Source organism: Anabrus simplex, chromosome 8 (assembly GCF_040414725.1).
Source record: "Anabrus simplex isolate iqAnaSimp1 chromosome 8, ASM4041472v1, whole genome shotgun sequence".
Classification (NCBI taxonomy): Eukaryota; Metazoa; Arthropoda; class Insecta; order Orthoptera; family Tettigoniidae; genus Anabrus; species Anabrus simplex.
In genome coordinates, this window is record NC_090272.1 from 186,683,345 (window position 1) to 186,708,581 (window position 25,237).

At 40.8% G+C, this 25,237-nt stretch overlaps 1 protein-coding gene across 1 annotated transcript in view; it reads left to right on the forward strand.

Annotated features, from left to right (window-relative positions):
* LOC136879360 (glutamate receptor ionotropic, kainate 2) overlaps nucleotides 1-25,237 on the forward strand; it is a 473,995-nt gene that overhangs the window by 273,727 nt on the left and 175,031 nt on the right. Inside the window, exon 5 of the mRNA XM_068229090.1 lies at nucleotides 24,084-24,259. Within this exon, the coding sequence (XP_068085191.1) occupies nucleotides 24,084-24,259 (176 nt within the window). The remainder of the gene's footprint in view (nucleotides 1-24,083; nucleotides 24,260-25,237) is intronic.

Here is a 25,237-nt window from a genome sequence, read left to right on the forward strand (position 1 = left end):
CTCAAAATATGAGAATTCGGAGTTGGTATTTTTATTTGGGATAAACACGACCTTTTAACATTGTATTGCAAGGAAATGTCAGGAGATGGCCAGAAATATTCGAACTATTTAGGAATTCAAGTGACTGAAGTAACCACGTTTCACTGTATATACCTAAGTGCCCAAAAGTTAAGCATAATCACTAAACAGGCCATGCCGCCTGATAGGAATGTCAGACGGATTGCTGAACAAACGGCAGCTAACTCACACACCATATGTCACACAACTTGTCCAAAGAAACAATGTCAGAATGGTTCTGATAGATAAGGTATACCTTTGACAACAACTAACAAAACTTGGCAATGTCTTCCACAACAAAATATGCTGTTAATAGGGTGCGTGGTTACCTCTATCGGGCACACATGCTTCGTAGCGACGTGGCATGCTCTTTATCAGATGTTCCAAGAGCTCTTGTGGCAATCGATCCCATTCCTCCGAAAGGGCAATGCGAAAGACTTGGAGGGCCCTTGCTGTAGGCTGACAGGATGACGTTCGCCTCCCCAATGCATCCCCAATGCATCCCAGGCATGTTCTATAGGATTCAGATCTGCAGACCTCGCTGGCCAGTCCATGCGATACATGTCTTCCCCAGCCAGAAATTCATCCACTAGAGCAGCGCGGTGCGGTCGGCCTGGTGCTGGCCTACGACAAACATTTCCTGTGTCTCGAAATCGTCTTCAAACCCTGGAAATGACACTTTCTGGCACATTCAAGGATACAAGGATACAGCGACTTCGGTCTGTGTCTGGTCTGCTTCCAGGCGGCCGAGTATTCTACCCTGCAAAACGGGATCCAAATGGTGTTGTTGTGCCATTATGTTGTCACGTTCACAACAAGGCTACACTTCGCACACTATAACAGGGCAAACACGACTGAGGGAATATGGGGCGCAGGCACTGGCTGTGTTTACCTTGCGGTTACGCCGCCAGTCAAAGCAGGGAACACTCCTTCCCTATACAGAGCGAACACGTAAGGTTGGTAAGTGCATATGTCGTACGATTTGCGGTCTATTTCCGGTTTCCCTGCTTACTCGTAACTTATGCTTAACTTTTGGACACTAGTGTAAATTCAAATACCACCTACTCACACTCATCACGATATCTCAGAAACGGTGAGAGTGAAATTTGACAGAAAGGTCCCTCTTACGTTATAAACATCAGTCAAGAAAATTTTTTTGCAAAATTCAACCCCTGAAAATTAAAAATAATGGGGTAAGTACATGAAAAACTGGCAGTGTATTTTTAGCCATATCTCACCGGCAGCTATAAGAGTTATGGTTTGTGCCACTATGTGGCGTCCATATCTCGTTCTGTGGCTTTCTCTTTTTTTAGTACTTAACCATGACTTCCGATTAGAAGGAATCCGTTGACGTGGCGTAAAGTGGTATTCGTTACCGTTGCTGGTTTACGGTGTCCAAAACTAGATACGAAAATCCATTCTCAACGAACCGACCGCAGTCTTTTAAAATGCTGATGTACTGGAGTATGTTCAAGATCAAGATCCCAAATCATCAATGAGGCGGCACTCTGACATGCTAGGGAGTCATACGAAGTCTTAAAACTTGAGAAATTATAAACATCTTGATACAACTGCTCATACAAGTAGGGAATGGATTTTAGGCACGAATAAGTTGGAATGCAAACGTATTTAACCAAGGCGCAAGTGTTTTGTACCCGCACAACACTTCTGAGGTGAGCTTTACATTATTATTGGCGATCTGAACTATAAGAACCCCTAAACATTTTGCAACTCGCCTAATTCACTCTAGAGCGGGTAGATTATTCTTGCGCCTTGTTCAGAAACTATTCGTGCTTAACAGTAATTTCCCTAACCTATAAGGCTAGACAGGATGGAACGAAGACGTGGATGAAGAGGATTTTCCTGGACGCGGAACCTTTGTCAGTGGTTTGAAAACAGCGAAACGGAAACCGGGAAGCTCAAAATAGTTTTTTAACTATTTCATGAGTGCCATCAGCCTTCAGTTAGAAAACTGCATCAGAATAATAATTACAAACTGACACGACCAAAATAGGATCAACAATTTCCTTTGAAGAAACAGACTCGAACAAAGCAGATGACTCAGAGAGAATTGTAACTCAGTTTGCGGACATCCATCGCGTTCATAAATTTAAATACTTCTCCCAAAGGAAATGAAAAGAAGGCATTAAAATGGAACGTAAATGTGGTGGAGATGGCCTTCAGGCTATGCCCTGCAAGTTCATTTCCATTCAAGACAAATTAAAACATTACTGCACAATGGTCAGAACGGCGTGCATTTATGGAGCAGAAACACCGACAAGTGTGGCAGACTCAAACCTTGAAAAACAAACCAGAGAAAGGAAGTTTCCTCGAAAATTCTTGGATCCAGGGATGTCGTAAAATGACCAACATACTTGCCGGTAACGATAGAATAAGGAACTCTATGAAGTCATCGAAAAAATTACGACAACGATGAGGAAAAGAAGACTGGCCTTTTATGGACACATTAAAAGGATGAATTAAGAGATACTGGCCAATAAAATACTCGTTCTACAAGAAAAGAGGAAAACACAGTCTGGGTGGATGACACAAGTGCACAAAGACCTATCAGAAGTGACTGTCAAGGAGGAAGAGATACAGAACATAACAACATTTACTAAAAAGGTTGCGGGAATGAGGGGTGCATCCGAAATCCCACTGTCCAAGCCACGGAACATCTCGGCTGAAGAACGAGAAAAGAGAAGCCAAAGAAATATATTTGGCCAGATAGCAACGAGAAGGACATTAGACTGTGAGACAGGAGGCCAGCTAGATTGTGTAAACTTGGCCCACAGATGACCGTATCGATGAAAGAATTAATCAATAATGAATATCCGGCTCTTTAGGTGGATGACCAACACAGAAGTCTTACTATATGAAGTTCCCATGTTTGATTTCCGCCTGGACTGTAGATATTAAACACAATTTTCCTGGCTCGGGATTTGTGTGATAATGTCTGAATACACACCTCTTCATTTACACGCAACATTCCGCAGAGCGAACCACCACAGAAACATAAATAATAAATCTGCCAGGAATGGTATCCAGCCGTAAAACTAAGCTGAAGTACACATGTGGCGTCGGCTCCAAGAATTATGATCGCCGAAAGAAGTACAGAAAACATTCTGAAAACATAACAATTAAAAACTTTCTAGTCTAAGAGATGTTTAAATAAACCTCTGTCTATGTAAAGCATTCCCTTTCCCTACGTATCAGTTGCCATTCAGCTACGTAGCAGTGTAGTAGTTGCCATTAAGGTTCATGAAATCGAGTAATTGTGTCTTCCGGATGGCTTCACACATCCCTGAGGACTCCTTCATTAACAACACGATCCTATAAGAGAAAATTGAAGGGAGTGAGTTGCAGTGATGTTGCTGGGCAGAAAATGTCCTCACACACAATGTATTGTTTGAGTTGAAATCCTGGGTGTTTAAATCAGATTCGCGAAAAGAAAATTATCTGATGGTTTGTAGCTTTTACTTACAGATATTTACATAGTAGAATTCTCCTTTACACAGACTTGTGCTGGTGCCTGGATTTCAGCATTTTATGTCAGAACAAATCGCAGACTGCGGCAGGGTGGTCTCATTAACTGATAAACGCTACAGCTTTATTGTGTATTGTGAAAACGTTAATTAGTTCTTCTGCTTACAAGTTTTGAGACGATGTGTGACGGCCACGGGTTCCTAACTAAGTCTACAATTGGTTGCGCTACATGCATCAGGCTTCTCTGTTTCATCTTTCCTATACGATCTCTGTCGGTCAAATGTTATTCCCTTGCGACCCCAGACTATGTTATATTAATGAGATCTTGAATTATTTAACTTGTGGTGGTGGGGTTGGTCGTGAATATTGTTTTAAGAGGAAGTAACACAGCGCTGCCATTCCCTCTTAACTAAGCTCACCGGACAAAAACTTAAGTCACCCTAGTGTGCACGAACAGATGGATCGTTAAGCCTGAACAGATGGATCATTAAGTCTGTACAAATGTCGCAGCGAACGAGCCCCGTGCCTAACCTCAATCGCATTGCCTCTACGTGAGCATATGGCAGGAGCGATCAGTGAGAAATGCACGTCAACACGGGTAGACGTAAGGATGTGACAGAGTGGCAAAAAGGGGGCAATCGTGTTTGGCCGTGCTCATAGCAATATGGTGCGTGAAGTTGCTGGATTCGTTGGTGTTTCGCAGCGGACTGTTCATCGTGTCTACAAGCAGTGGTGTACAACACGTATCCATGGAACAAGACGTTAGAATTGTGGTCGGAAAAAATCCTGACTGACAGGCCCCGGAGACGCGTTTCATGGTTTGTGAATCAAAATCGCTTCCAAACCCGACGGGAATTGCTGCAGTCAGTGAGTGAAAATCCATCCCAACTTGTTAGCGAGAGATCATTGCATGCAGTGAACATTAGGAGTCGCAAGAGGCTATTGGTCACACAGGCGTACAAATCTGCGCGTCTTCAATGGCCTAGCAATCATCGAACGTCGACAGTATCTGACTAGCGGAACGTAATGTGATCTGACGAATCACGTTTTTGCCTGTATTCCAATGACGCACGTCGTCGAGTGCACCGAAGACCAAATGAATCATTTCATCCTGGATGTGTGCAAGATCAGGTTCAAGCCGAGGGTGGGTCTGTGAGGTTTAGGGGGTGTTTTTCATATCATCGATTGGTTCCGCTCGCTGAGGCGACCACTAGCATGAACCAGCATGTTTATTTAAACATTCTGGAGCCCTTTCCTGCTCCATCGTCGCCGTAAGACCTATCTGTGTCGGTGCAACGTAAAACAAGTTGCAAAAAAAGAAAAACATTCTGGATGATCATGCCTTGCCTTTCACTCAACATCTGCATGATGAGTATTTACTGATACCCTGATATTTCAAGATGAGAACAGCAAAGTTCATCGGAATGGACGCATATGTGATTGCTTTTATAAAAACTCCCCCACCCTATTACATCTCGACTGGCCTGCAAAATCACCTGACTTGAACCTCATTGAAAATCTGTAGGACATATTGGAACAGCGGGTAAAACGCCGACATCTGCATCCCCGTAACTTGATGGAATTGCGCGATCAAATCCTCAGTGAGTGGCTTAACCTGGATGCGACGTGCTTGCTTTACCTTGTGAACTCACTTCCTAACCGAATCCGGGTGGTTATCAAGTCCAGAGGCGGAGTTACATGGTATTAAATTATGCGTGTAATGATTTCTCCAGTGGCGACTAATTTTTTGTCCGGTGAGAATCGAAAGGAAAATAGGGAGAGGTCCGATATTTCGAAGTGAAGGACCCTGACAGACGTAAGTGGAAACAATGAAGGACCATCACGGTCTCCTAGGTCAGCAACAAATTCTGCCCAAGTTAAGAGCCAAGGACAGGCAGGGGATATAGTGGGTCTCTTGCATGTTCCCATTTACAGAGGAAAGAGACCTTCATTATCCCGCCTTTCATGGCACTTCCTTTTCCTTTATCAATACCCTGACTGATCAGCGAATAAGTCATTTTCCCCTATGTCTTCCGATTAACATTAATAGGGGCTCAATATCTCGTTGTTTGTTTCCCTTAAAGGAATAATTACTGTCACTTCACGGATGCATGCAGTTCTTCTGGGATTGTACCTTAATTAAGTCCACGGATGCTACCTTCACAGTTCGCGCGTCGTTAAATCATTAGCAATATATATAATATATTCAATTATTCGTCCTCATAGTTCCATTTGGAATATTTCTGTATGTATTTTGGGTATCAAATGTAATTTATTCGCTGTAGATTAATTTAAATCAACAAATTATTAATATTTTTTGTGATACATAGGGAACTTTTATTTCACTGTGTGTCTCTTCTGTCAGCTAATTGTATGGTTTCATTTTCCTGCTCACCTCAGCGGAGATTGTCGGTGCAAAAGGTTAGATGAGTCACTGTTACATCTATAGCTAAATATGATTTATTATCTCCAGTGCTTATAATACTTATAGAATAAATTTGCATGCTGTAATACGCCAATGCTCCATATTTTAAAATTATTTACTATCCTGTAGCAGCATGCTTACAAGAATTATTTAGTGCTTCCTATAACAGTACTAATAGATTTAATAACACACAATAGTTTTCCTTACTTACGGACAGCCAAGTAGGCTAGCACTATTGAATGTAGCTATATCTTGCGCTTTGTGAATCAGTTAATTATAACGGATCACTACAACTTTGTCCAGCCTCGGGCTAAATGGTTAGCGTCCTGGCCTTTGACCCAGGGATATCGGTTTCGATTTCCGGCTGGATCGTGGGTTTAAACCTAAATTGCTAAATTCGTCTGACTCGGGGACTAGGTGTGTCTGCCATCTCCGAAAGTTAAAGTTCCTTCTTTTATCTATCATTCATATCAGATGTACATATAAGCTTCTGTTTATATGTAATTTGAAATGTTCTGATCATATTACCTGCATCCGGGAGATCGTGGGTTCGAATCCCACTGTCGGCAGCCCTGAAGATGGTTTTCCGTGGTTTCCCATTTTCACACCAGGCAAATGCTGGGGCTGTACCTTAATTAAGGCCACGGCCGCTTCCTTTCAACTCCTAGGCCTTTCCTATCCCATCGTCGCCATAAGACCTATCTGTGTCGGTGCGACGTAAAGCCCGTAGCAAAAAAAAAAAAAAGTGATCATATTACCGAGTCTTACGTTGAGCTTGGATGGCTCCGCCTCATAGATGCTGCACGCTGCATACCTTGATTTCACAGCATCAAACCCTTACCTTATAATCCCCAACCTCCTTGTATGAAAGATTTCACAGCCTTTCTGAGTACCATGATAAAAATATCAAAGAGCTGAACATGGCATCGCTCGCTATTCCTAAGCATAATTCCTCAACCTACAACAATTATCTTACTGTTGGGACCAGATGTGAATAGAACCTCCTTCCGTAAGAGGTCAGAGGGATATCAAACAATGGAATCTTTAAACGAATGTGCTTAAAATATTTTCATGGGATGAGCTCGTCGAATGACACCAGTTCTTTTATTATTATTATTATTATTATTATTATTATTATTATTATTATTATTATTATTATTATTATTATTATTATTATTATTATTATTATTATTATTATTATTATTATTATTATTATCTGCCTCTGTGGTGTAATGGTTAGTGTGATTAGCTGCCACCCCCGAAGTCCAGGTTCAATTCCCACCTCAGCCATCCTCGAAGTGGTTTTTCGTGATTTCTCACGTCTTCTCCAGGCAAATGCTGGGATGGTGCTCAATATAAGACCACGGCCAATCTTCCTTGCCTATCCTTTCCAATCTACCCATCCTCCCTGTTCAGCATAGCAAATGAGGCTGCATGGGCGGAGTACTGATCCTCCTCTCCAGTTGTATCCACCGATCCAAAGTCTCACGTCCAGGACACTGCCCTTGAGTCTGCAGATGTGGGATTCCATGCTGAGTCCGCGAGAAAAACCAACCGTGGTGGGTAAATGGATTAAATAAATAATAGTGAATTATTATTATTACAGTAGGCCTATTATTATTATTATTATTATTATTATTATTATTATTATTATTATTATTATTATTCCTGGCCTCCGTGTCTCAGGCGGCAGCACGTCGGCCTCTCACCGCTGGGTTCCGTGGTTCAAATCCCGGTCACTCCATGTGAGATTTGTGCTGGACAAAGCGGAGGCGCGACAGGTTTTTCTCCGGGTACTCCGGTTTTCCCTGTCATCTTTCATTCCAGCAACACTCTCCAATATCATTTCATTTAATTTGTCAGTCATTAATCATCGCCCCAGAGGAGTGCGACAGGCTTCGTCATACGGCACAATTCCTATCCTCGCCACAAGATTCATTCCACCCCTGACCAGGTCAAAGACTGGAAAACAGGTTGTAGGTTTTTATTATTGTTATTCCGGGTTTCTGTGGCTCACAGAGGGATAGGAAGAACCTGGGTTGAATGGCTTGGACAGGAGATTACGCAGATCAAGTTTTAGTATAACAAATTTATAAATTTTACTGCTTTCCTTTCTAAAAATTGAAAGAGAGAGAAATTTAATATTATAACAAAGAACAGCTGAACATATTAACAATGATTTCGTCATATCTAACAATGCCTTGGACTTAGAAGTCCTAAATCAGGTACAAAAATCTTGGGATAAACTCCCAGTCGTTAAATTACATTCTAAAGAGCATAATTGCTCCTGACAGGTACAATATTATGAAGAGCATACTTGCTCCGAACAGATACACTTTATAGGAGTCTCAGTTCCAAAATACAAGAGGCTAGCCTCAAAAAGGTAATCAGTTGCTTTTGCACTCACTCTCGCAAACACAGTTACCCTAAGAATTATACAGAATATACAGGGATATAATTACGCATGCTACAAGGCCTTAAGAATAAAAGGAAAGGTTACACATAACAGGCCATTAACAAAAGGCAAGAAAGCGAAACACTAGCACTCCTTAAGTAAATTTCTAGAAAAACGATAACCTAAGTGGGCTTAAGACCCAGTGATACAGAGGCTAATCCCACCCTAAAAGGGGTGACTAAAGTGGAAGGATTCAGAAGCTGAGACACAGATTTTCGAAATGTATAGGTGGAAACTTTAGTTACCCAACTCAAAAGTTGAAGGAAAGACAACTGAGGGTCACCACTCGTGCTCCCTTACATTAAATATTTTCCCAGTAGAAATAGAAATAGAGTCGGAAGACTGCGATAAGGGCCTACATTTCAACCCAAATAAGGAAAAATACATGTTAGATATTAAGAAAACGGCTTCCGCTCGATATACCAGCAGGTACGATGACATGTTTACGTAAATTCTGCCATTACCATGTAACGCTGGATCTTCTTCAAGAAGCCCGCATCCCTGCCTCCCTAGCCTTCACCGGCCTCAGTCAAGTCGCACTCTTAAGAAGTGGAGCAATCATACCAGACGGCCCTAAATTGCCCTCCTTATATAATTCCGTAGTGGAACGTTCCAGACTAAATGAAAATAAAATGTGTTGATAGGCTGAATTTCCATACACACCCCCGCGGGTTTGTTTGGCTAGAGAACATAGTTACCAGCGTGTGATAGGTGGATTACAATACAGGAGGAACCAGCTGAAGTGTTGACAACTTCGATACATTAAAAAAACAACCCTCAGAAAATGGTTTACCAATAACAAAGACAAAAATTTCCTAAGCTATTAGTTTGTTATTAGTCCACCAGACATCATTAGAAACTAGATGGCAGAGCCATCTCACCACCGAAGAAGGAAGTTTCGGAAAGGTTTTAAAAGTTCATGTCCACTGGCATAGATGGCCGTAGAGAAGGCGCGCAGTTTAAGTAGCCGGGGAAGATGTACCACTCTTACAGTTATTATTATTATTATTATTATTATTATTATTATTATTATTATTATTATTATTATTATTATTATTATTATTATTATTATTACTGTTGTTGTTGTTGTTGTTGTACTTAGGAATCAAAATATATATTTATTTTCTATTGTGCAGTTTATTAGATATTTTATGTACAGAAAGATAGAGTAGTAGTATATTAATTTGTTTCAGTTATTTTATACTATTCACGTATTCATTGGTTAAATGTAAGACAAGGATACGTGTCCCTGACTTCGCCAGTTAAAATAATCTGCCTATCTATTCTTCCGATATATTTTGTAAATATGTATATATTGCTTTGCTATATTATTATTATTATTATTATCGTTAATAGTAGTAGTATTATTGTTATGATTTGCATTTGTTACATCATCTGTAATTGGAGAAGCATTGACTCCCCTTAAATATGACAAATAAACAAATTAAAGAAAAATGTACCTTAGACCAGGCTCTCGATCTCATTTATGGCTGTTACAATATAAAAGCTGCTGAGATATGGGTAGTGCTGAGTAATGACATTCGGAGCACAAATTTGATATTATAAAAGGCAATACTCATAGGTCCAGTAGTGTTGTAACAGTACTTTGTGGCTCAGTGAGGAAAGCAATGGCAAACTATCTTACTCCTCATCTTGCCATGAACGCCTCTTCTTAGCGCCACCATTGTTTACTGTATTCATTTATTTGTGGTTTCCGTACAACCGCATAACCTTTAGTGATGTTATTTGAGGACCCAACCAGCCTCTCGGCTGATGACCTAACCGGCAGACAGATACACAGAGAGACAAGGATAACTTACCGATATTTAAGTAATGGCCTAGCAATTTATTTTGTGATATTAAAGGCATATAACCCTTCGGTTTCAACCTAGGCAAGATGAAGTATTGCCAACTACTCCATTCTTAAAATATAATCTACCTGCCACAACACAGACAAAACAGTGGCAAGAAATATTAATGCTGCATAGAACTTAACAATTCTAATAGCCTACAACCTAACAACGCTACTAAATGACATAAAAATTAACTAGCATAGTGGACCGCAACTTATCGCTCCAAAATATTGTCCATTCTTCATTCATATACCCCGCTAAATTCATCCCTTGATGGTTGATTTTTCAAAGCGGTTTCTTAACTGTTGCATATGACCTGATAAAAGCACTTATATTAAATTTCACTCTCATACATTTTATGGCTCCAGAGATACCGTGATGTATGAGTGAGCCCAGTTTCCCATACTATCGTACGCTCTGCTGTAGAGAGAAACGAAGCGAAATAATAGAATTATGCTAACCGTTGCTTGTTAATATTTTTAAGTATTCCAAACAGTGACTATAAAACAAGAAATTGCATCGATCACTTGGTAGATTCGGAAGACTGCAGTTTATGAACTTATCCCCAGTAGACAACGCCGCTACCAACTAAGCTACTACAATTCAAGGTCGAAACTTGTCCCATAACTTTCTTTGCAATTTGCTTTAAATCGCACCGACACAGTTAGGTCTTATGGTTACAGTAGGATATGAAAGGGCTATGAGTGGTAAGGAAGTGACGGTGGCCTTTATTAAGGTACAGTTCCAGCATTTGCCTGGTGTGAAAATGGGAAACCACGGTAAACCGTCTTCAGTGCAGCCGACAGTGAGGTACAAGCTGATAGCTACGTGACTCAAACCGTGTGGCCGTTTGTTCGGTTTTCATTACATTTAGGGTAAGATACTTGCCTTTATTTTTAGGAAGACAGGTGTATAACTCCCTAGATCAAGGTTGAATAGAGGACTGGGCTGGTCAAGTAATCTACAAGCAATTGGTCCAGTATTCGGAAGTGACTCAAGGCTGGCAAAATAATATCATTAAGGTTTATTTGATCAGATTTTTTTGTGTTAACATAGTCTTCCTTGGTACAAACAATATGAGATTTTGCTTATTGCCCCCTTAATTAACACTACTACATAGAAGTAGCCTAGTGGTAAGCTGTACGGGTACTTAGTGATGAGATATATTATTAAATAATTAATCGGGGCCAGTAGCTGCTCCATTACCTACTAGGAACAATTTCCTGCGCTATTTATTGTTTATGCATTACGAACTGAGCTATAAACCGTGTCTAAATGATGTCTACAAGGCAAGGAATATTCATGCTTCCGTTTGTTGGTCAGTTCTGTACACCGTTTACCAAGATTGGAGGGTCTCTATTATGGCAGATTCTTCACATTTTCTGCCGGTTAATTGTCTGTGCACTCGAATGATTTTAGGCAAGAACCTATTTTCTTCCTTAATAAATAACTTTTTAAAATGAAGTTGTATTTACACGTTTCATGTATGTGTAAGGTTAAAAATGGAGGTCTTATAGTGCCTAAAAATTCCTAAATTGATGATTGAATCTATATATTTCTATATTCTTATAATACCTATTTGTTATCTCTAAAGCGATTAAAAATGCTTTTATCCTTTTCGAGAAACAGAAATAATTGCCGACTCGTTTTCAGTATGTTGAACAATATATTATTGAAACACTTTTCAAACAAAATATTAAAATCGGGAAGATGTACATCAGATTCCCTGAAGTCCTTAAGAACCTCCCGCAGTAAACATGCCCATAGCCTGTGTCACAATGAGTGTCCATTGACCTGCTGTGTCAGCTTCTAATTGTAAGTAGTCTTTAAATAAAAGGTTCCATGAGTTTCCCCACTTCACATAGGATTAAAATTATATTCACCGAGCAAGTTAGCCGTACGGTTAGGGGCGCGTAGCTTTGAGCTTGCATTCGGGAGATAGTGGGTTCGAACCACACTGTCGGCAGCCCTCAAGAGATTCGCCGTGGTTTCTCATTTTCACACCAGGAAAATTAATTAAGGCCACGGCCATTTCCTTCCCACTTCTAGCCCTTTCATACCCCATCGTCGCCATAAGACTTATCTGTGTCGGTGCGGCTTAAAGTAACTTGTAAAATAATTATAATCTGTTACGTTTGTAGGAAAGAGGTGAGTGAAATTTTATATTTCCCTCTGGGGAATAGTTATCATCAATTTAGCGAAATAAAAATGGTATTTTAATTGACGTCCACCTCTGTCATGTATTGGTTAGTGTGATTAGCTGCCAACCACGGAGGCCCGGGTTCGATTTCCGCCCCTACCAAGAAATTTGAAACGTGGTTCGAGGACTGGAACGGTGACCACTCAGCCTCGGAAAGCCAAATGAGTAGAGGGGGGTCAATTCCCACCTCGGCCATCCCGGAAGTGGCTTTCCGTGGTTTCCCACTTCTCCGGACAAAGACTGGGATCGTGTCTAACTTAAGGCCATGGCCATTTCCTTCCATCTTCCCTGTCTATCCCTTTCAATCATCCCATCCCCCACAAGGCCCCTGTTCAGCACAAGTGATGCCGCCTAGGGGAGGTATTGGTCCTCCTTCCCAGATGTATCTCCAACCCAATGTCTCATGCTCCAGGACACTGCCCTTGAGGCGGTAGAGGTGGAGTCCCTCGCTGAGTCCGAGAAAAAAAGCCAGCCCTGAACTGTAAACGGATTTTTAAAAGAGGAAAGATTTGAATTGATAAAATGCCTATTGAAATACGTAAATTTAAAATTGTCTAGTGTATATTTTGGAACCTATTTTTTCTCATTTAAGAGCCTATTGTAGGCACCTAAAATGAAAATTTTAGCACCTAAAATTCCGAGGTGTATTCATAACAGGGACGGGTTGATGAATACAGAATTGCAATACTAGCATCGCTCATACCTCTGTCAGAGCAAGGACAAAACTGGGGTAGGTCGTTGAAAGTAACAGATCTGTTCTATTCGAAATAAACTTTCAATGTGTGAGGTTGTGATCAGTACACGTTGCACATATCAAAGAAATGTTAGTTATAGAGAAAATCTGGTCAACCAGTCACCGACAATCTTCCGATTACGCGTCGGATGCTCTTGCCAGTTGAGCTACATTTGTTCTGTTGGAAGGGGCCTAAGTTACAGATTTGGCAATGCTGTATAGTGCGCGCAATTCGCCCGTTGAGGGTCAGTTCAACTAATATATAATTCCCACATTTTCAGTATACTCGAAGTAAATGTTTAGGGCTTTATGTCGCTATCAGTACATACAGGCTGCTCAGAAACAACGTGAACCGTGTATATGAGTGTTAGATGTTGGGGCATTCTGATAAATAATTTTAAAAAATAATTCGATATCCCGTGGCGTTCTTATTTTATCAGCTGTTTTAAGTTAGCCAATCAGATCGCTTCGCAGAAGAATTCAAATGGGCTTTGCTAGGCCGTGTTGCTAAACCTGCACGTGGCTTATGACCGGCTTGAGAGCAACAATTGAAGAAAAAATTCGCCAAGCGAAGGATTTGAATACAGACCTTTGAGCTGCTAGGATTGCACCTGCAAGTACTGTACGTTACGATAACACCGGCAGAAACCCAAGGTGTGATTGTGTCTCATGCATGATTTCTCGGCAACACCGCCAATCAAAGCCCATTTGAATTTGCCCGCGAAACGATCTAATTGGCTAACTTCAACAGCCGATAAAATGACAACGGTGCAAGATATCGAATTTTTTTCAAAATTTTTTATCAGTACGACCAACCCTCTAACACCCATATACCCTGATCACGTTTTTCTGACCACTCTGTATAGTACATGTCGAAAAGATGCCAAGTACAGAATAAAAATGGCCAACCGAACGCCAGTGGGATACAAACCAACAATCTTCATATTTTGCATCGGATGCTCAAACCAGTTGTTATGATCTAAGCCAGGGCCTCTCAGGGTGCATGCGCGTGGTGCATGCACTGTGCACGGTGCAAAAGACGACTTGGCTTGGTTGACCAGAGTGCAGACCCCCACTCCTCGATTTGGAGCAATAGCGCTGTCTCTCTCTTTCCCCACGCCTGTCTCGCTCTCTCCGCCTGTCTCCCTCTCCCCCACTTGCGCCGTAGCGCTCCAAATCCTGGCTGAGTTGAGCCGAGTATAGCCGAGTAGAACCGAGCATAGCCGAGTAGCCCAGAGACGAAGCGTTGATCCGAACCATACCGAGCGGCACCGAGCGGCACCGATGCACAGTGCACGGAGCTCTTGCGCCTCGCTCTGCACGCGTGAGATTTTGGGCGTTTGAGAGGCCCTGATCTAAGCTACTCGCCTAAATGATTAATACAATTACAATGCCACCGTTAAAATTATTGAAATATTACATTAAATATTAAATTTTAAAAATTAAAATACGGATACCAAATCCAGTAAAATTAAACATGCATTATATAACCTATATATTAAAAAAATGAATGCTTGTTTGTATGTCTCGAATGGACTCAAAAACTATTGGAGCGATCTGGCTGAAAATTTCACAATTTGTTCTTATTGCTCCTGGGAGAATTTAGGAAATATTTTGAACGAAATCTGGTGGGTAGTTCGGCATAGGGGGTGAGAAGTGTGAAGAAAAGAAAATAGGGGAAGTTAATCATGACAAGTCTGATCAGCGGGTTGCCTAGCCAACAGTATGTGAAGATTATGATGTGTTTCTTAAAATTTTCTTATTTTTCTTCTTCTTCCTCCTCTATAAACGGTATGTAAAATTTAAAAGTTCAAGATCAGTCCCCATTGCCTAGAAGGTGAGGAGTGACGAAAGAAAATGTCGAAAATGACAGAGATTAGGGTGAATGTGTATGTATGTTTCAGCATAGCTCACAACTAATCTAGATACACATCTAACTTACTATCTGGAGAAATTACTGTAGGGGCAAGAAACCCCTAAAGAAAGGGGTGAAATGTAAAAATACGAAAAAAGACCGATATTAGTGGCGAGTTCATAGTCTTTGGGGTAGCTGAGATGAACCGTGACATTCTGGATGCCGTTTGAACCAAAGTTCATTCCCAATCGGGATGGGGGTTAGAAATAGTGAAAGGGATGTCCAAAATGATCGAGATCATGGATGTACGCGTGCATGTTCCAGCATAGCTCTCAACCAAACATGATACTCATGTGACTTACTATTTGGGAAAGAAAACTGTAGGATAAAACACCCCTATTGGCAGGGATGGAAAACGATCAATATTAAAAGTGAAAACGATGTATGTTAATAAATATAGTTTTTCTTTTTCATTTAATTAAGCGGTTTAGAAAATCTAACGCGGTTGAATTAATAAATGCGGGCGAAGCCGCGGGCACATCCTCGTAAGTAATGAAGTAAATCTTTAAGCCTATTTATTATTTTAGACTACAAGAATATAAAGCTAAAACAGAGAAACAATTGTCTAGGAAATATACATATTTCTGATTGTTAGACACAAGAATACCTGATCTCAGCCCCTTGCGTACTCCTCCAGAAAGACAGATGTTAAGGACTGATTTAGTTGCGTACAGTTAGTGTTATTTGCGATACGGTGAAGACTAAAGACGTTATAGATAGGTGATGCAGTGCAAACAAAGGATTTATTAAATTCTTGGTACGATAGAGGGAAATTTGGAAGATAGTTTTTGTAAATCTATTGTCTCTGTTACGCACCGCCCCCATAGCTTTAAACGCATTGTAAAGTTAGGATGGGGTCTTCCCTTTTAAGAATTCTGTGTGAAGCAACAGCCACTGAGTTTTCCCGATGTTTATGGAGTTTCAACCATTGCAGCTGTATGTAACAGTGTGTTGTGTGTTCGTCACGCCTTGCATTTGCCACGTAACGAACACATGCGTTTTGTACCCTCTGTAGTTTTACGTTCAAAATTTCAGATAACTCGTTGTATACGACTGAACCATAGTCAATGATTGGAAATATAAGACTTTGAACAAGTAGTTTTCGCATGAACGGTGGTGTAAATGACACGTTACGTTTCAAAGTATGGATGGATGACACAATTTTTCACATTACATTTGACGTTTGATTAGACCAGGCGCGCGCGCGTGTGTGTGAAGGGTATATGAAATGAGTAGTTTTTACATCAGGGGTGTCCAAATGGCGGCCCGCGGGCCACATATGGCCCGCGAAGCCATACAATGCGGCCCGCGAGAGCATTTTAATAAATCATGTGAAGCATAGTTACAATATAATATTTTATAAGTCGTTCAAAAATGTATTAATTTTCATATTCGTTATAGACCCAAGTCCAAACTAGTTCATTCTTTAATATTATTTCCTCTTTTTAAAAATCCACTTGATCTGAATGGATTATTTTCCATTTTTGAAAATTTTAAATTCAAATTTCAGATAATAATGATTGATTTTTACGTCCCATTAACTACTTTTGATGTTTTTCGAAGACGCCGAGGTGCCGGAATTTTGTCGCGCAGGAGTTCTTTTACATGGCAGTAAATCAATCGACACGAGGCTGACGTGTTTGAGCATCTTCGGAATGATCTAACATCGAACCTACCAACTTCAGCAGGCCAGTGCCACAACCATCTGAGCCACTCAACCTGGCTCTAAATTTCACTCTTTTATGCAATTTTAAAATGAAGTTTTTACCTAAGTAATTAAAATTATCAAACCTTTATTTCAATTGAAGGTGGACCCGCGGTGTAGGGGTAGCGTGGCTGCCTCTTACCCGGAGGCCCCGGGTTCGATTGCCCGCCAGGTCAGGGATTTTTACCTGGACCTGAGGGTTGGTTCGAGGTCCACTCAGCCTACATGATTAGAATTGACGAGCTATCTGACGGTGAGATAGCGGCCCCGGTCTAGAAAGCCAAGAATATCGGCCGAGAGGGTTCGTCGTGCTGACCACACGACACCTCGCAATCTGAAGGCCTTCGGGCTGAGCAGCGGTCGCTTGGTAGGCCAAGGCACTTCAAGGGCTGTAGTGCCATGGCGTTGTTTATTTCAATTGAATTATGCATATTATTTTTTCATAATGGTACTTCTGTAGGCCTACTATGTGCAGAAATTTACGAAAGTTGGTCTATTATTCAAGTGCGGCCCGCTAACATGACTAAGGTTTCCAATATGGCCCTCGAGCCCTTAATATTGGAAACCCCTGCTTTACATCGATCAAATACCAAAGTTTGCACATGTTGACCGGCTAAGACTAGGAACACCAGAAGTTATGACTTCCAAACGAAGCATAGGTCGTTACTTGTATATGTCATGAGCACACCAACACGACAAAACGAGAAAACCAATATTTATATATATTTATATCTGTTGATGTTCGAGAGAGCAACACTCGACAATCACGTGATGTTATCGAAATTTGACACGTAACAGATGAGTGCAGCTGACATGTACATGAAGGATCGTAGATTAATTTCATAAAATGTTACCACCACTTTTACTTTTCTCACCATATATGCTTCGTTCTCTGACACAGCAGTTGTGATATATTCAACCTGTGAGTACGACTTCTGATAGAATAAATGAAGAAGCCTGTATTGAAGCTGGTGTTCCCATATTCAAAAATAATATTTAAGATGGAAGAATCTCATAAGTTTTAAAAGGTTTAGACAAGTTTTCGGAAAAATTATAAATTTTACCATATTTTTTATGATTTTATGCTAAATATAATAAGGAGTATCATTGCAAAACGTATTGTGTCCACTGAGACGGCATTAGCAAGCCCAAAGGAGGGAAATGACCAGAGGAATAAACGGAGGTGCATCGATAATAGGAACAACCATACAGCTGAACAATGTCTCATTTAAGTAGGCATGTTTACAATAAGTTAACTGCAAAATTTTACAGCAATCGTAATAACAAACATAGGTTGAACTGCTGAAGCACATGACAACAAAGTAGATACAAATGGAATTCTTATGAGTTCTGAACGCAGCTATAGCATAAAAATGAAGACCTTCCCAGAATAAGGATCTAAACAACAAATCAGTAACTTTTTCAGGAGAGATGATAATTATTTTTGGGGTGTATTTTGTGGTATACACTACTTGACAAAATCGCATATGCAAGTGAACCCCAACTTTAAAAAATGAAAGAATAAGAAATTAATGTAAATTAAAATATGAACGAGAAGCAAGAAAAGAAAATATTTTATTAATTATTTTACGGGATCCGTACATGACCAAAACCGAGAAAAAATAATATTACAATAAGACTATCGTCGCCATAAGACCTATCTGTGTCGGTGCGACGTAAAGCAAATAGAAAAAAAACAATAAGACTTGCTGCTAAAGTACAGTAATGCAATTCCTCATTTTATAGAATGAATCATTGAAATGCGCAGAAGACAGAGAGCAGTTTCACGCCATTAGTATGCAGATGGACTCCCTAGAGAATACATTACCTTTAATGGCCGACAGAAACAGTCGCAATAATAGAGTGAGAATTTGAATGTTCACTAAAAGAGCATATGAATTGGCTTAATTCAATTTATATGTTTAATTGTTTCAGAGTAGCCACAGAAAGACATACAGTTCAATTAAGTAAACTCGAGCGCGCTGAACAGTCTAATGAAGTTACGATCTGCTGTGATGTTTAACTCCCAGGTCCAAATGGCCTTCACTTTCTTTTATTGATCGCCAGACGCTTCATCCACGCACAATTATTACACTTTCCAATTTTCACTTCGACCGCCTATCACGATCACCCATTTCAATTTTTTTGCCCATTACCATATTTCGTCCTCACAATCTTTCGTCTAATCTTCGGCCATTTTGTCCTATTTTCAAAAATTCTTGCATACGTCCAACCCTTGTTCCGGACATCTACGGGGTCGGATATGAAATAAGATGAATCTTCGTAGCGAGTTTTTACGACCGGGTTCCCTTCCTGACGTCAACCTCATCACCATAATAATAATAATAATAATAATAATAATAATAGTAATAATGTTATTGGCTTTACGTCCCACTAACTACTTTAACGGTTTTCGGAGACACCGAGGTGCCGGAATTTTGCCCCGCAGGTGTAGTTTTACGTGCCAATAAATCTACCGACACGAGGCTGACCTGCCAAGTTGGGATCAGAAGGCCAGCGCCTTGAATGACGTCATACATGATAGTAGGAAGAGAGAGGGTGAAATCCGGTGCTGGCACATAGCCTACTCCCGCTGAATAGCACCAAGGGGTCTGCTGAAGGCTTAACGTCTCCATCCGACGGACGAATCACTATTAACCGCGTCATATGCCCTCACTTCATATGAGCACTCCGGAGAAGTTTTGAATTTAACCCAGGTTTTTTGCAAGCAATCTAGTGATTATAAATTGTTTACCACCACCTTCCCTATCCTGCCGGCCAACATTCTGATGGTCACCAACGGGACTTGACCCGGCTAACCACGATGTCAGACCGTTCAGACGATCATGGCCACCAGGCGGGCTATCTTGTATGCAGAAAATCATAATGTCAATATGATTGAAGTCTTCAGGGCTATTCTGCCGTGATCTACTTATCTCATTTCTGCCAGACGTTTCGACTACTGCTGGCGTCGTCGAAATACTCTCTAGTGCGTCTCGCTGGCGACAGGAGTGAGAGAAGTAGACCACGGCAGAATAGCCCGGAAGACTTGTATCATATTGACTCCGACCGTGAAAGCCTTCATACTTTAATAATGTGAATATCTGTAACATAATATTGTGCGAAAACAGCACATGTGGTATGCACGAAAAGAAAGGACTCCATCTCAGGATTACTAGAAAAATATTATTTCTTTTATAAAGTCCTACCTTATTTGCGTAAAATAGTCATTTATTGGTCATTGCAGTTAAATGTATCCGTGCTAGATGGCTCTAAGAAAGTTGTATCCGCTGATCCTTCTATGCCAGCCCGATAGAGGGCTCTGTGGAAGTTGACTATGCAGATCTTTCTATGTTAGTGCGATAGATTGCTCTGTGAAATCAAGTTATCACCAGAATGTAAGTTCTTGTTCCATGTTGGTTCTAATAACCGACGTATGAGAAAATTATAAAATTATAAGGTGCTTCCAAGAATTAGATAATTTATCTACCTAGGATTAGTTGGGTTTCTGCTGACAGTAACCTGCTTTTCAAATGCAAAGGGGTCGGGCTGAGTGGCTCAGACGGTTGAGGCGCTGGCCTTCTGTCCCCAACTTGGCAGGTTCGATCCTGGCTTAGTCCGATGGTATTTGAGGGTGCTCAAATACGTCAGTAGACTTACTGGCACGTAAAAGAAATCCTGCGGGAGTAAATTCTGGCACCTCGACGTCTCCGAAAACCGTAAAAACGTAGTTAGTGGAACGTTAAGCAAATAACATTATTAAATTCAAAAGGAGGCAGATCATCTTATGCCTTTCTATCGCAATGACCATTAACAAAGCACAGGATCAAAGGTTTGACAAAATAGGTATTTACCTATCTCGGTGCGTTTTCATCCATAGTCAGTTGTATGTGGCATTTAGTCGAGTTAAAGCTGCGAGGGATGCCAAAGTTAAAATTATAACTACGCTATATCAGGGTCCGTTCCTCCCACACAAAAAACATAGTTTACGATGAACTACTATAATCAATCAATGAATGTAGCCTACTTTATTAAAGGGATTCATGTCTGTTACAAGCACACACAAGAAGATTATGTCAGGGCAATTGTAAAGGTTCAAAAATTCCATAACCGAGCTCGATAGCTGCAGTCGCTTAAGTGCGGTCAGTATCCAGTAATCGGGAGGTAGTGTGTTCGAACCCTACTGTCGGCAGCCCTGAAGATGGTTTTCCGTGGTTTTCCATCTTCACACCAGGCAAATTCTGGGACTGTACCTTAACTAAGTCCAAGGCCGTTTCCTTCCCATTCCTAGGACTTTCTTATACCATCGTCGCCATAAGACCTATCTGTGTCGGTGTGACGTAAAGCAAATAGCCAAAAATTCCATATTGATTGTCACAACAGAAGTGTAAGTTTAAAGACGAATAAATGGTCTTCCGAAGTTCAGTATATTTTCCGTTGCTTTTCTCACGCTTCCTTTATCATCCGTTTTATTTTTAGTCTTTATCCGCAGCTATTGTGGACCTATTGTCAGTTGGCGAAAATAAAAATTGGTCGAAGTGTCCTTTCTGGAAGAACTTGCATGAACGAAATACGAGGGTTGAGGCAAATGTCATGGCAACAATTGTTTTTTCTTCTCACGCACAGGGTGATGGGACTGCAGTAGTGAGTCAGGCTACGTGCAGAATAGATGTGACGAGGCGAGAACAGCGTGCTTACCTCAGACTAGCAGTGCCAAGGAATGTCATAGAGAGCTTGGGGAAGCTGTGGGAACCGTTGGGAGAATGACAACAGCATTGAACATCGGCATGAAACAAGCAGCATGTGCAACGGTCCTAATGACCTGACATTGTCCGCAATGATGTGTCACGTGCAAGTAATTGGACAGAAGATGGACACTACTTGAGTTACAATCCGAAACAAGCCATACACAGAATTTTAGGGAAGATCATCATCTGCATAAAATTGCATCATGGTGGGTGCTACGTGCACTCACAAAAGTGTATGCGCTGACCACTTGATACGCTACCGGCAGAAAAGTGAGCAGATGCTGGAGAGAATAGTGACCGTGGATGAATTTCGGACTAGGGCGTATGAAGTAGAGCTCAAATGCCAGTCTGTACTATAGGATGCAGGATCACAAGGAAGACAGAAGTTTCGGTGAAACCCTTCCTCCGTGAAGCTGATAGTCATTGTGGCTTTTGACGTCAGAGGCGTGATTGCATGTCACTTCGTCCCACATGACACAACGGTGACAACAACATACCTTCTTGCAGAAACAGTTACGTCATGCCATTAGGGGGAAAATACCCGGATCTTCTCAACAATTTCATCCTTCTCCATGACAACGCCAGACTACGTGCCGAAGAGGCTGTACGGAGGCAACTTCAACGCTGAGGGTGGGGAGTACTGGAATTCCCGCCATATTCACCGGACCTGCCTCGTGCGATTTTTGACCTCATCCCCAAAGTGAGTCAGTTTCTACTGTCAGGAAATAGTTAAACTCATTTTACATTAATAATAAAGGTTTGCATAACTTTGGTGATTATGTTGGAAACTAAAGGAGTGCTGCCGAAAAACAGTGTTCTTTATCATGACCAGTTGTTCTCCTACAAAAGAAATTGGAAAACGTACATTTTGAGTAACCTCGTTTACGAGCTGAACCAGCTGCCCCTTACACAAAAATGTAGTTTTATGACACCCGCTGTTCATAGACTACCTGATAACATCAGTCCATCGCTTTTAGATTAATGTAAAATAACTCATTCGAATATTTTTTTAACGAAGTTTCATTCCATGTCTGATGGGGACGGTGGGCCTCCTCGACGTTAACGCCATCTATCAGGCCAGGGAGATTTGTATCGGGGATGGATTCAAGAAGAATGTGAGGTGTGTGTAGGCGTGGCCTATACCAGGAACTGACCCGAAATTTGCATTAGTGCAACAAAATGGAAAATCAAGGAAACCCAAAACTGGTCTCTGTTAAACCGAAGTCTACTCGACTTGCTGTCATATTTTTGGAACGACTGTCGTTTTGTAGTCCGATAGATGTCATCAGTTATTAGTGACCAGTGTGCTTTGTAGGATATGCTTACATTGAGTTGTTACCATATGGTGCTGAAATAAAACTGTTTCTGTCACCAATTTTCATCTGTTCTCTCGTCCGGCTCTATGGCTAAATGGTTGCCGTCCTGACCTTCGGTCTAGGAAGTCCTAAGTTGTATTCCCGGCCGCGTCGGAGATTGTAACCTTAATTGGTTGTGTGTGTCGCCTTCATTATTAAAAATCATTATGGGTAGGGCCCCATCTTCACAGATATGCAGGTCGCCTATAGGCCCTCTGCAGGGAAGAAACCTGCTCCAGGACTCTTCGTAGGTCATACGCTAATATTATTACTTGTTCTCATACAAAATAAATAGCGAAACATTACTTTTTGAGTCTCTGTGGCTCAGGCGGCAGTACGCCGGCATTTCACCGCTGGTTTCCGTAGTTCAAATCCCAGTCACTCCACGTGATATTTGTGCTGGACAAAGTGGAGGCGGGACAGGTTTTTCTCCGGGTACTCCGACTTTCCCTGTCATTTTTCATTAGAGCAACACTTCTTAATATCATTTCATTTCATCTGTCGGTCTTTAATCATTGCCCCAGAGGACAGGCTTGGGCAACCGGCACAATTCCTATCCTCGCCGCTAGATGGGGGCTTCATTTATTAAATTCATGACACGGTCGAATGAGTGGAAGAAGACTGTGGATTTTGATTTTCATTACTTTTGAGTTACGTCGTATACCAGCTGAACCAGAATGCAGAAAAATATTGACCATCACGACTAACGCGTATTACTGGATAACATATCTCCCAGATTTAAAAGGGGCAGCTGGTTCACCAATTGAAGTGATGCCAAACAAATGGCATCAGCAATTCTTTATCCGTTGTCTGGCCTTGTGGATAATTTGGAGAAGAGAATACTTCATACAGGATGACAAATGCGATAATCTTTTCAACTCCTTCACCTACCACGACACTTTTGACTTCCAGCCTCCATCAGTCCTCTTAGATTATTTTCTTCCATACGTATTTCTGATCTGGTAAAGAGTCTTTATATTGATCGAAGCTTGTGGTTCATGGGTATAATTTCAAATTGCGACATACAGAAAAGGAAGTAACTTTTACACGAGTGACTGGATCTTAGCCCTAAAAACAGAGAACATTCTTCATGTACTAGCATCTCTCTTTCTCTGATGCCACTGTTTAATTGATGTCTCTGTTTCGTGCAGGGCTCTTCAAGCTTCAGGACCTTGTGAAAGCTCCCCCTGCCATGCGAACAGAGATGTACATCAGACAGGCGAGCCCTTCTTCGTACCGCCAGGTCCTCAGGGAGATCCGACAAAAGGAGATCTTCAAGCTGATCGTGGACACCAACCCACGCCACATGTACCAGTTCTTCCGTGCGGTAAGTCCTTACATACCCAGACTTGATTTATTTTACAAGCTAAGCACGATGTATGGAGCTAATATGAAACATAGAACTACTTAGAAGTCGTTAATTTCAGTGCCATATCGTTAACAGTAGTAATGTGAAAAATTTCTAGTCAACCGAACACTATAAACATAAATACAACCTTGAGTATATTCAGGTGATTAGATTCATGGTTGGTACTCGTCGAATGATTCCCAGCCATTTTGGTAAAAGCTTTAAAATTGCTAGTTGATAATGCACATTATAGATTAACAGATATCATAGTATTAATAATTTTCTCCTTTTATGTTAAATCTATGGATGAGAATCTTGTAATAACAAGAAGCTTATTCAGAGTTGACTGATGGCCGTATCATGTTATTTATAAGTAGAATTTCTAATAAAAAAAATTAACAATTTGTTTGATTTATTCGGGTACAATTATCTCAGTTTTTTCATGTAAATGCTATCCAAATGTTTACACACTCTAGAAATGGGCAACGTTACCTCAGAGACCCATATTTTTGTTTTCAATTAAAGTTTGGTTAGAATGTAGGAAATTTTTTTTGAAAAATTATTCTCTTAAAATTTAACAATTACAATATTCTCAATTTTTACATATAAAAATGCTCCATAATTGTACACACAAACATACACACACACGCACGCACTAGAAATGTGTAATGTTAGCCCACACCCTGGGAGGTTTTAATTACAGTTTGATTATAATGTAATAAGTATTAAGTTTTTGAAATGCAGGTATTGAGCATAAAGTTTAAGCTTTCAAAATTTGGGTTTATTGACATATTCTGAAACTATCTTGGTTAACTAAGTGGACCTAATTCCGGAGAACTTCTTTACAGCATGCCTTGAGCTGCTAATTAAAACCGGATGTAGAACTCAGGACTAGGATTGAATTATCGAGAAGCGGATGTATACGAATGAAACAGCTGCTCTGTGTCCCTCAGCTCA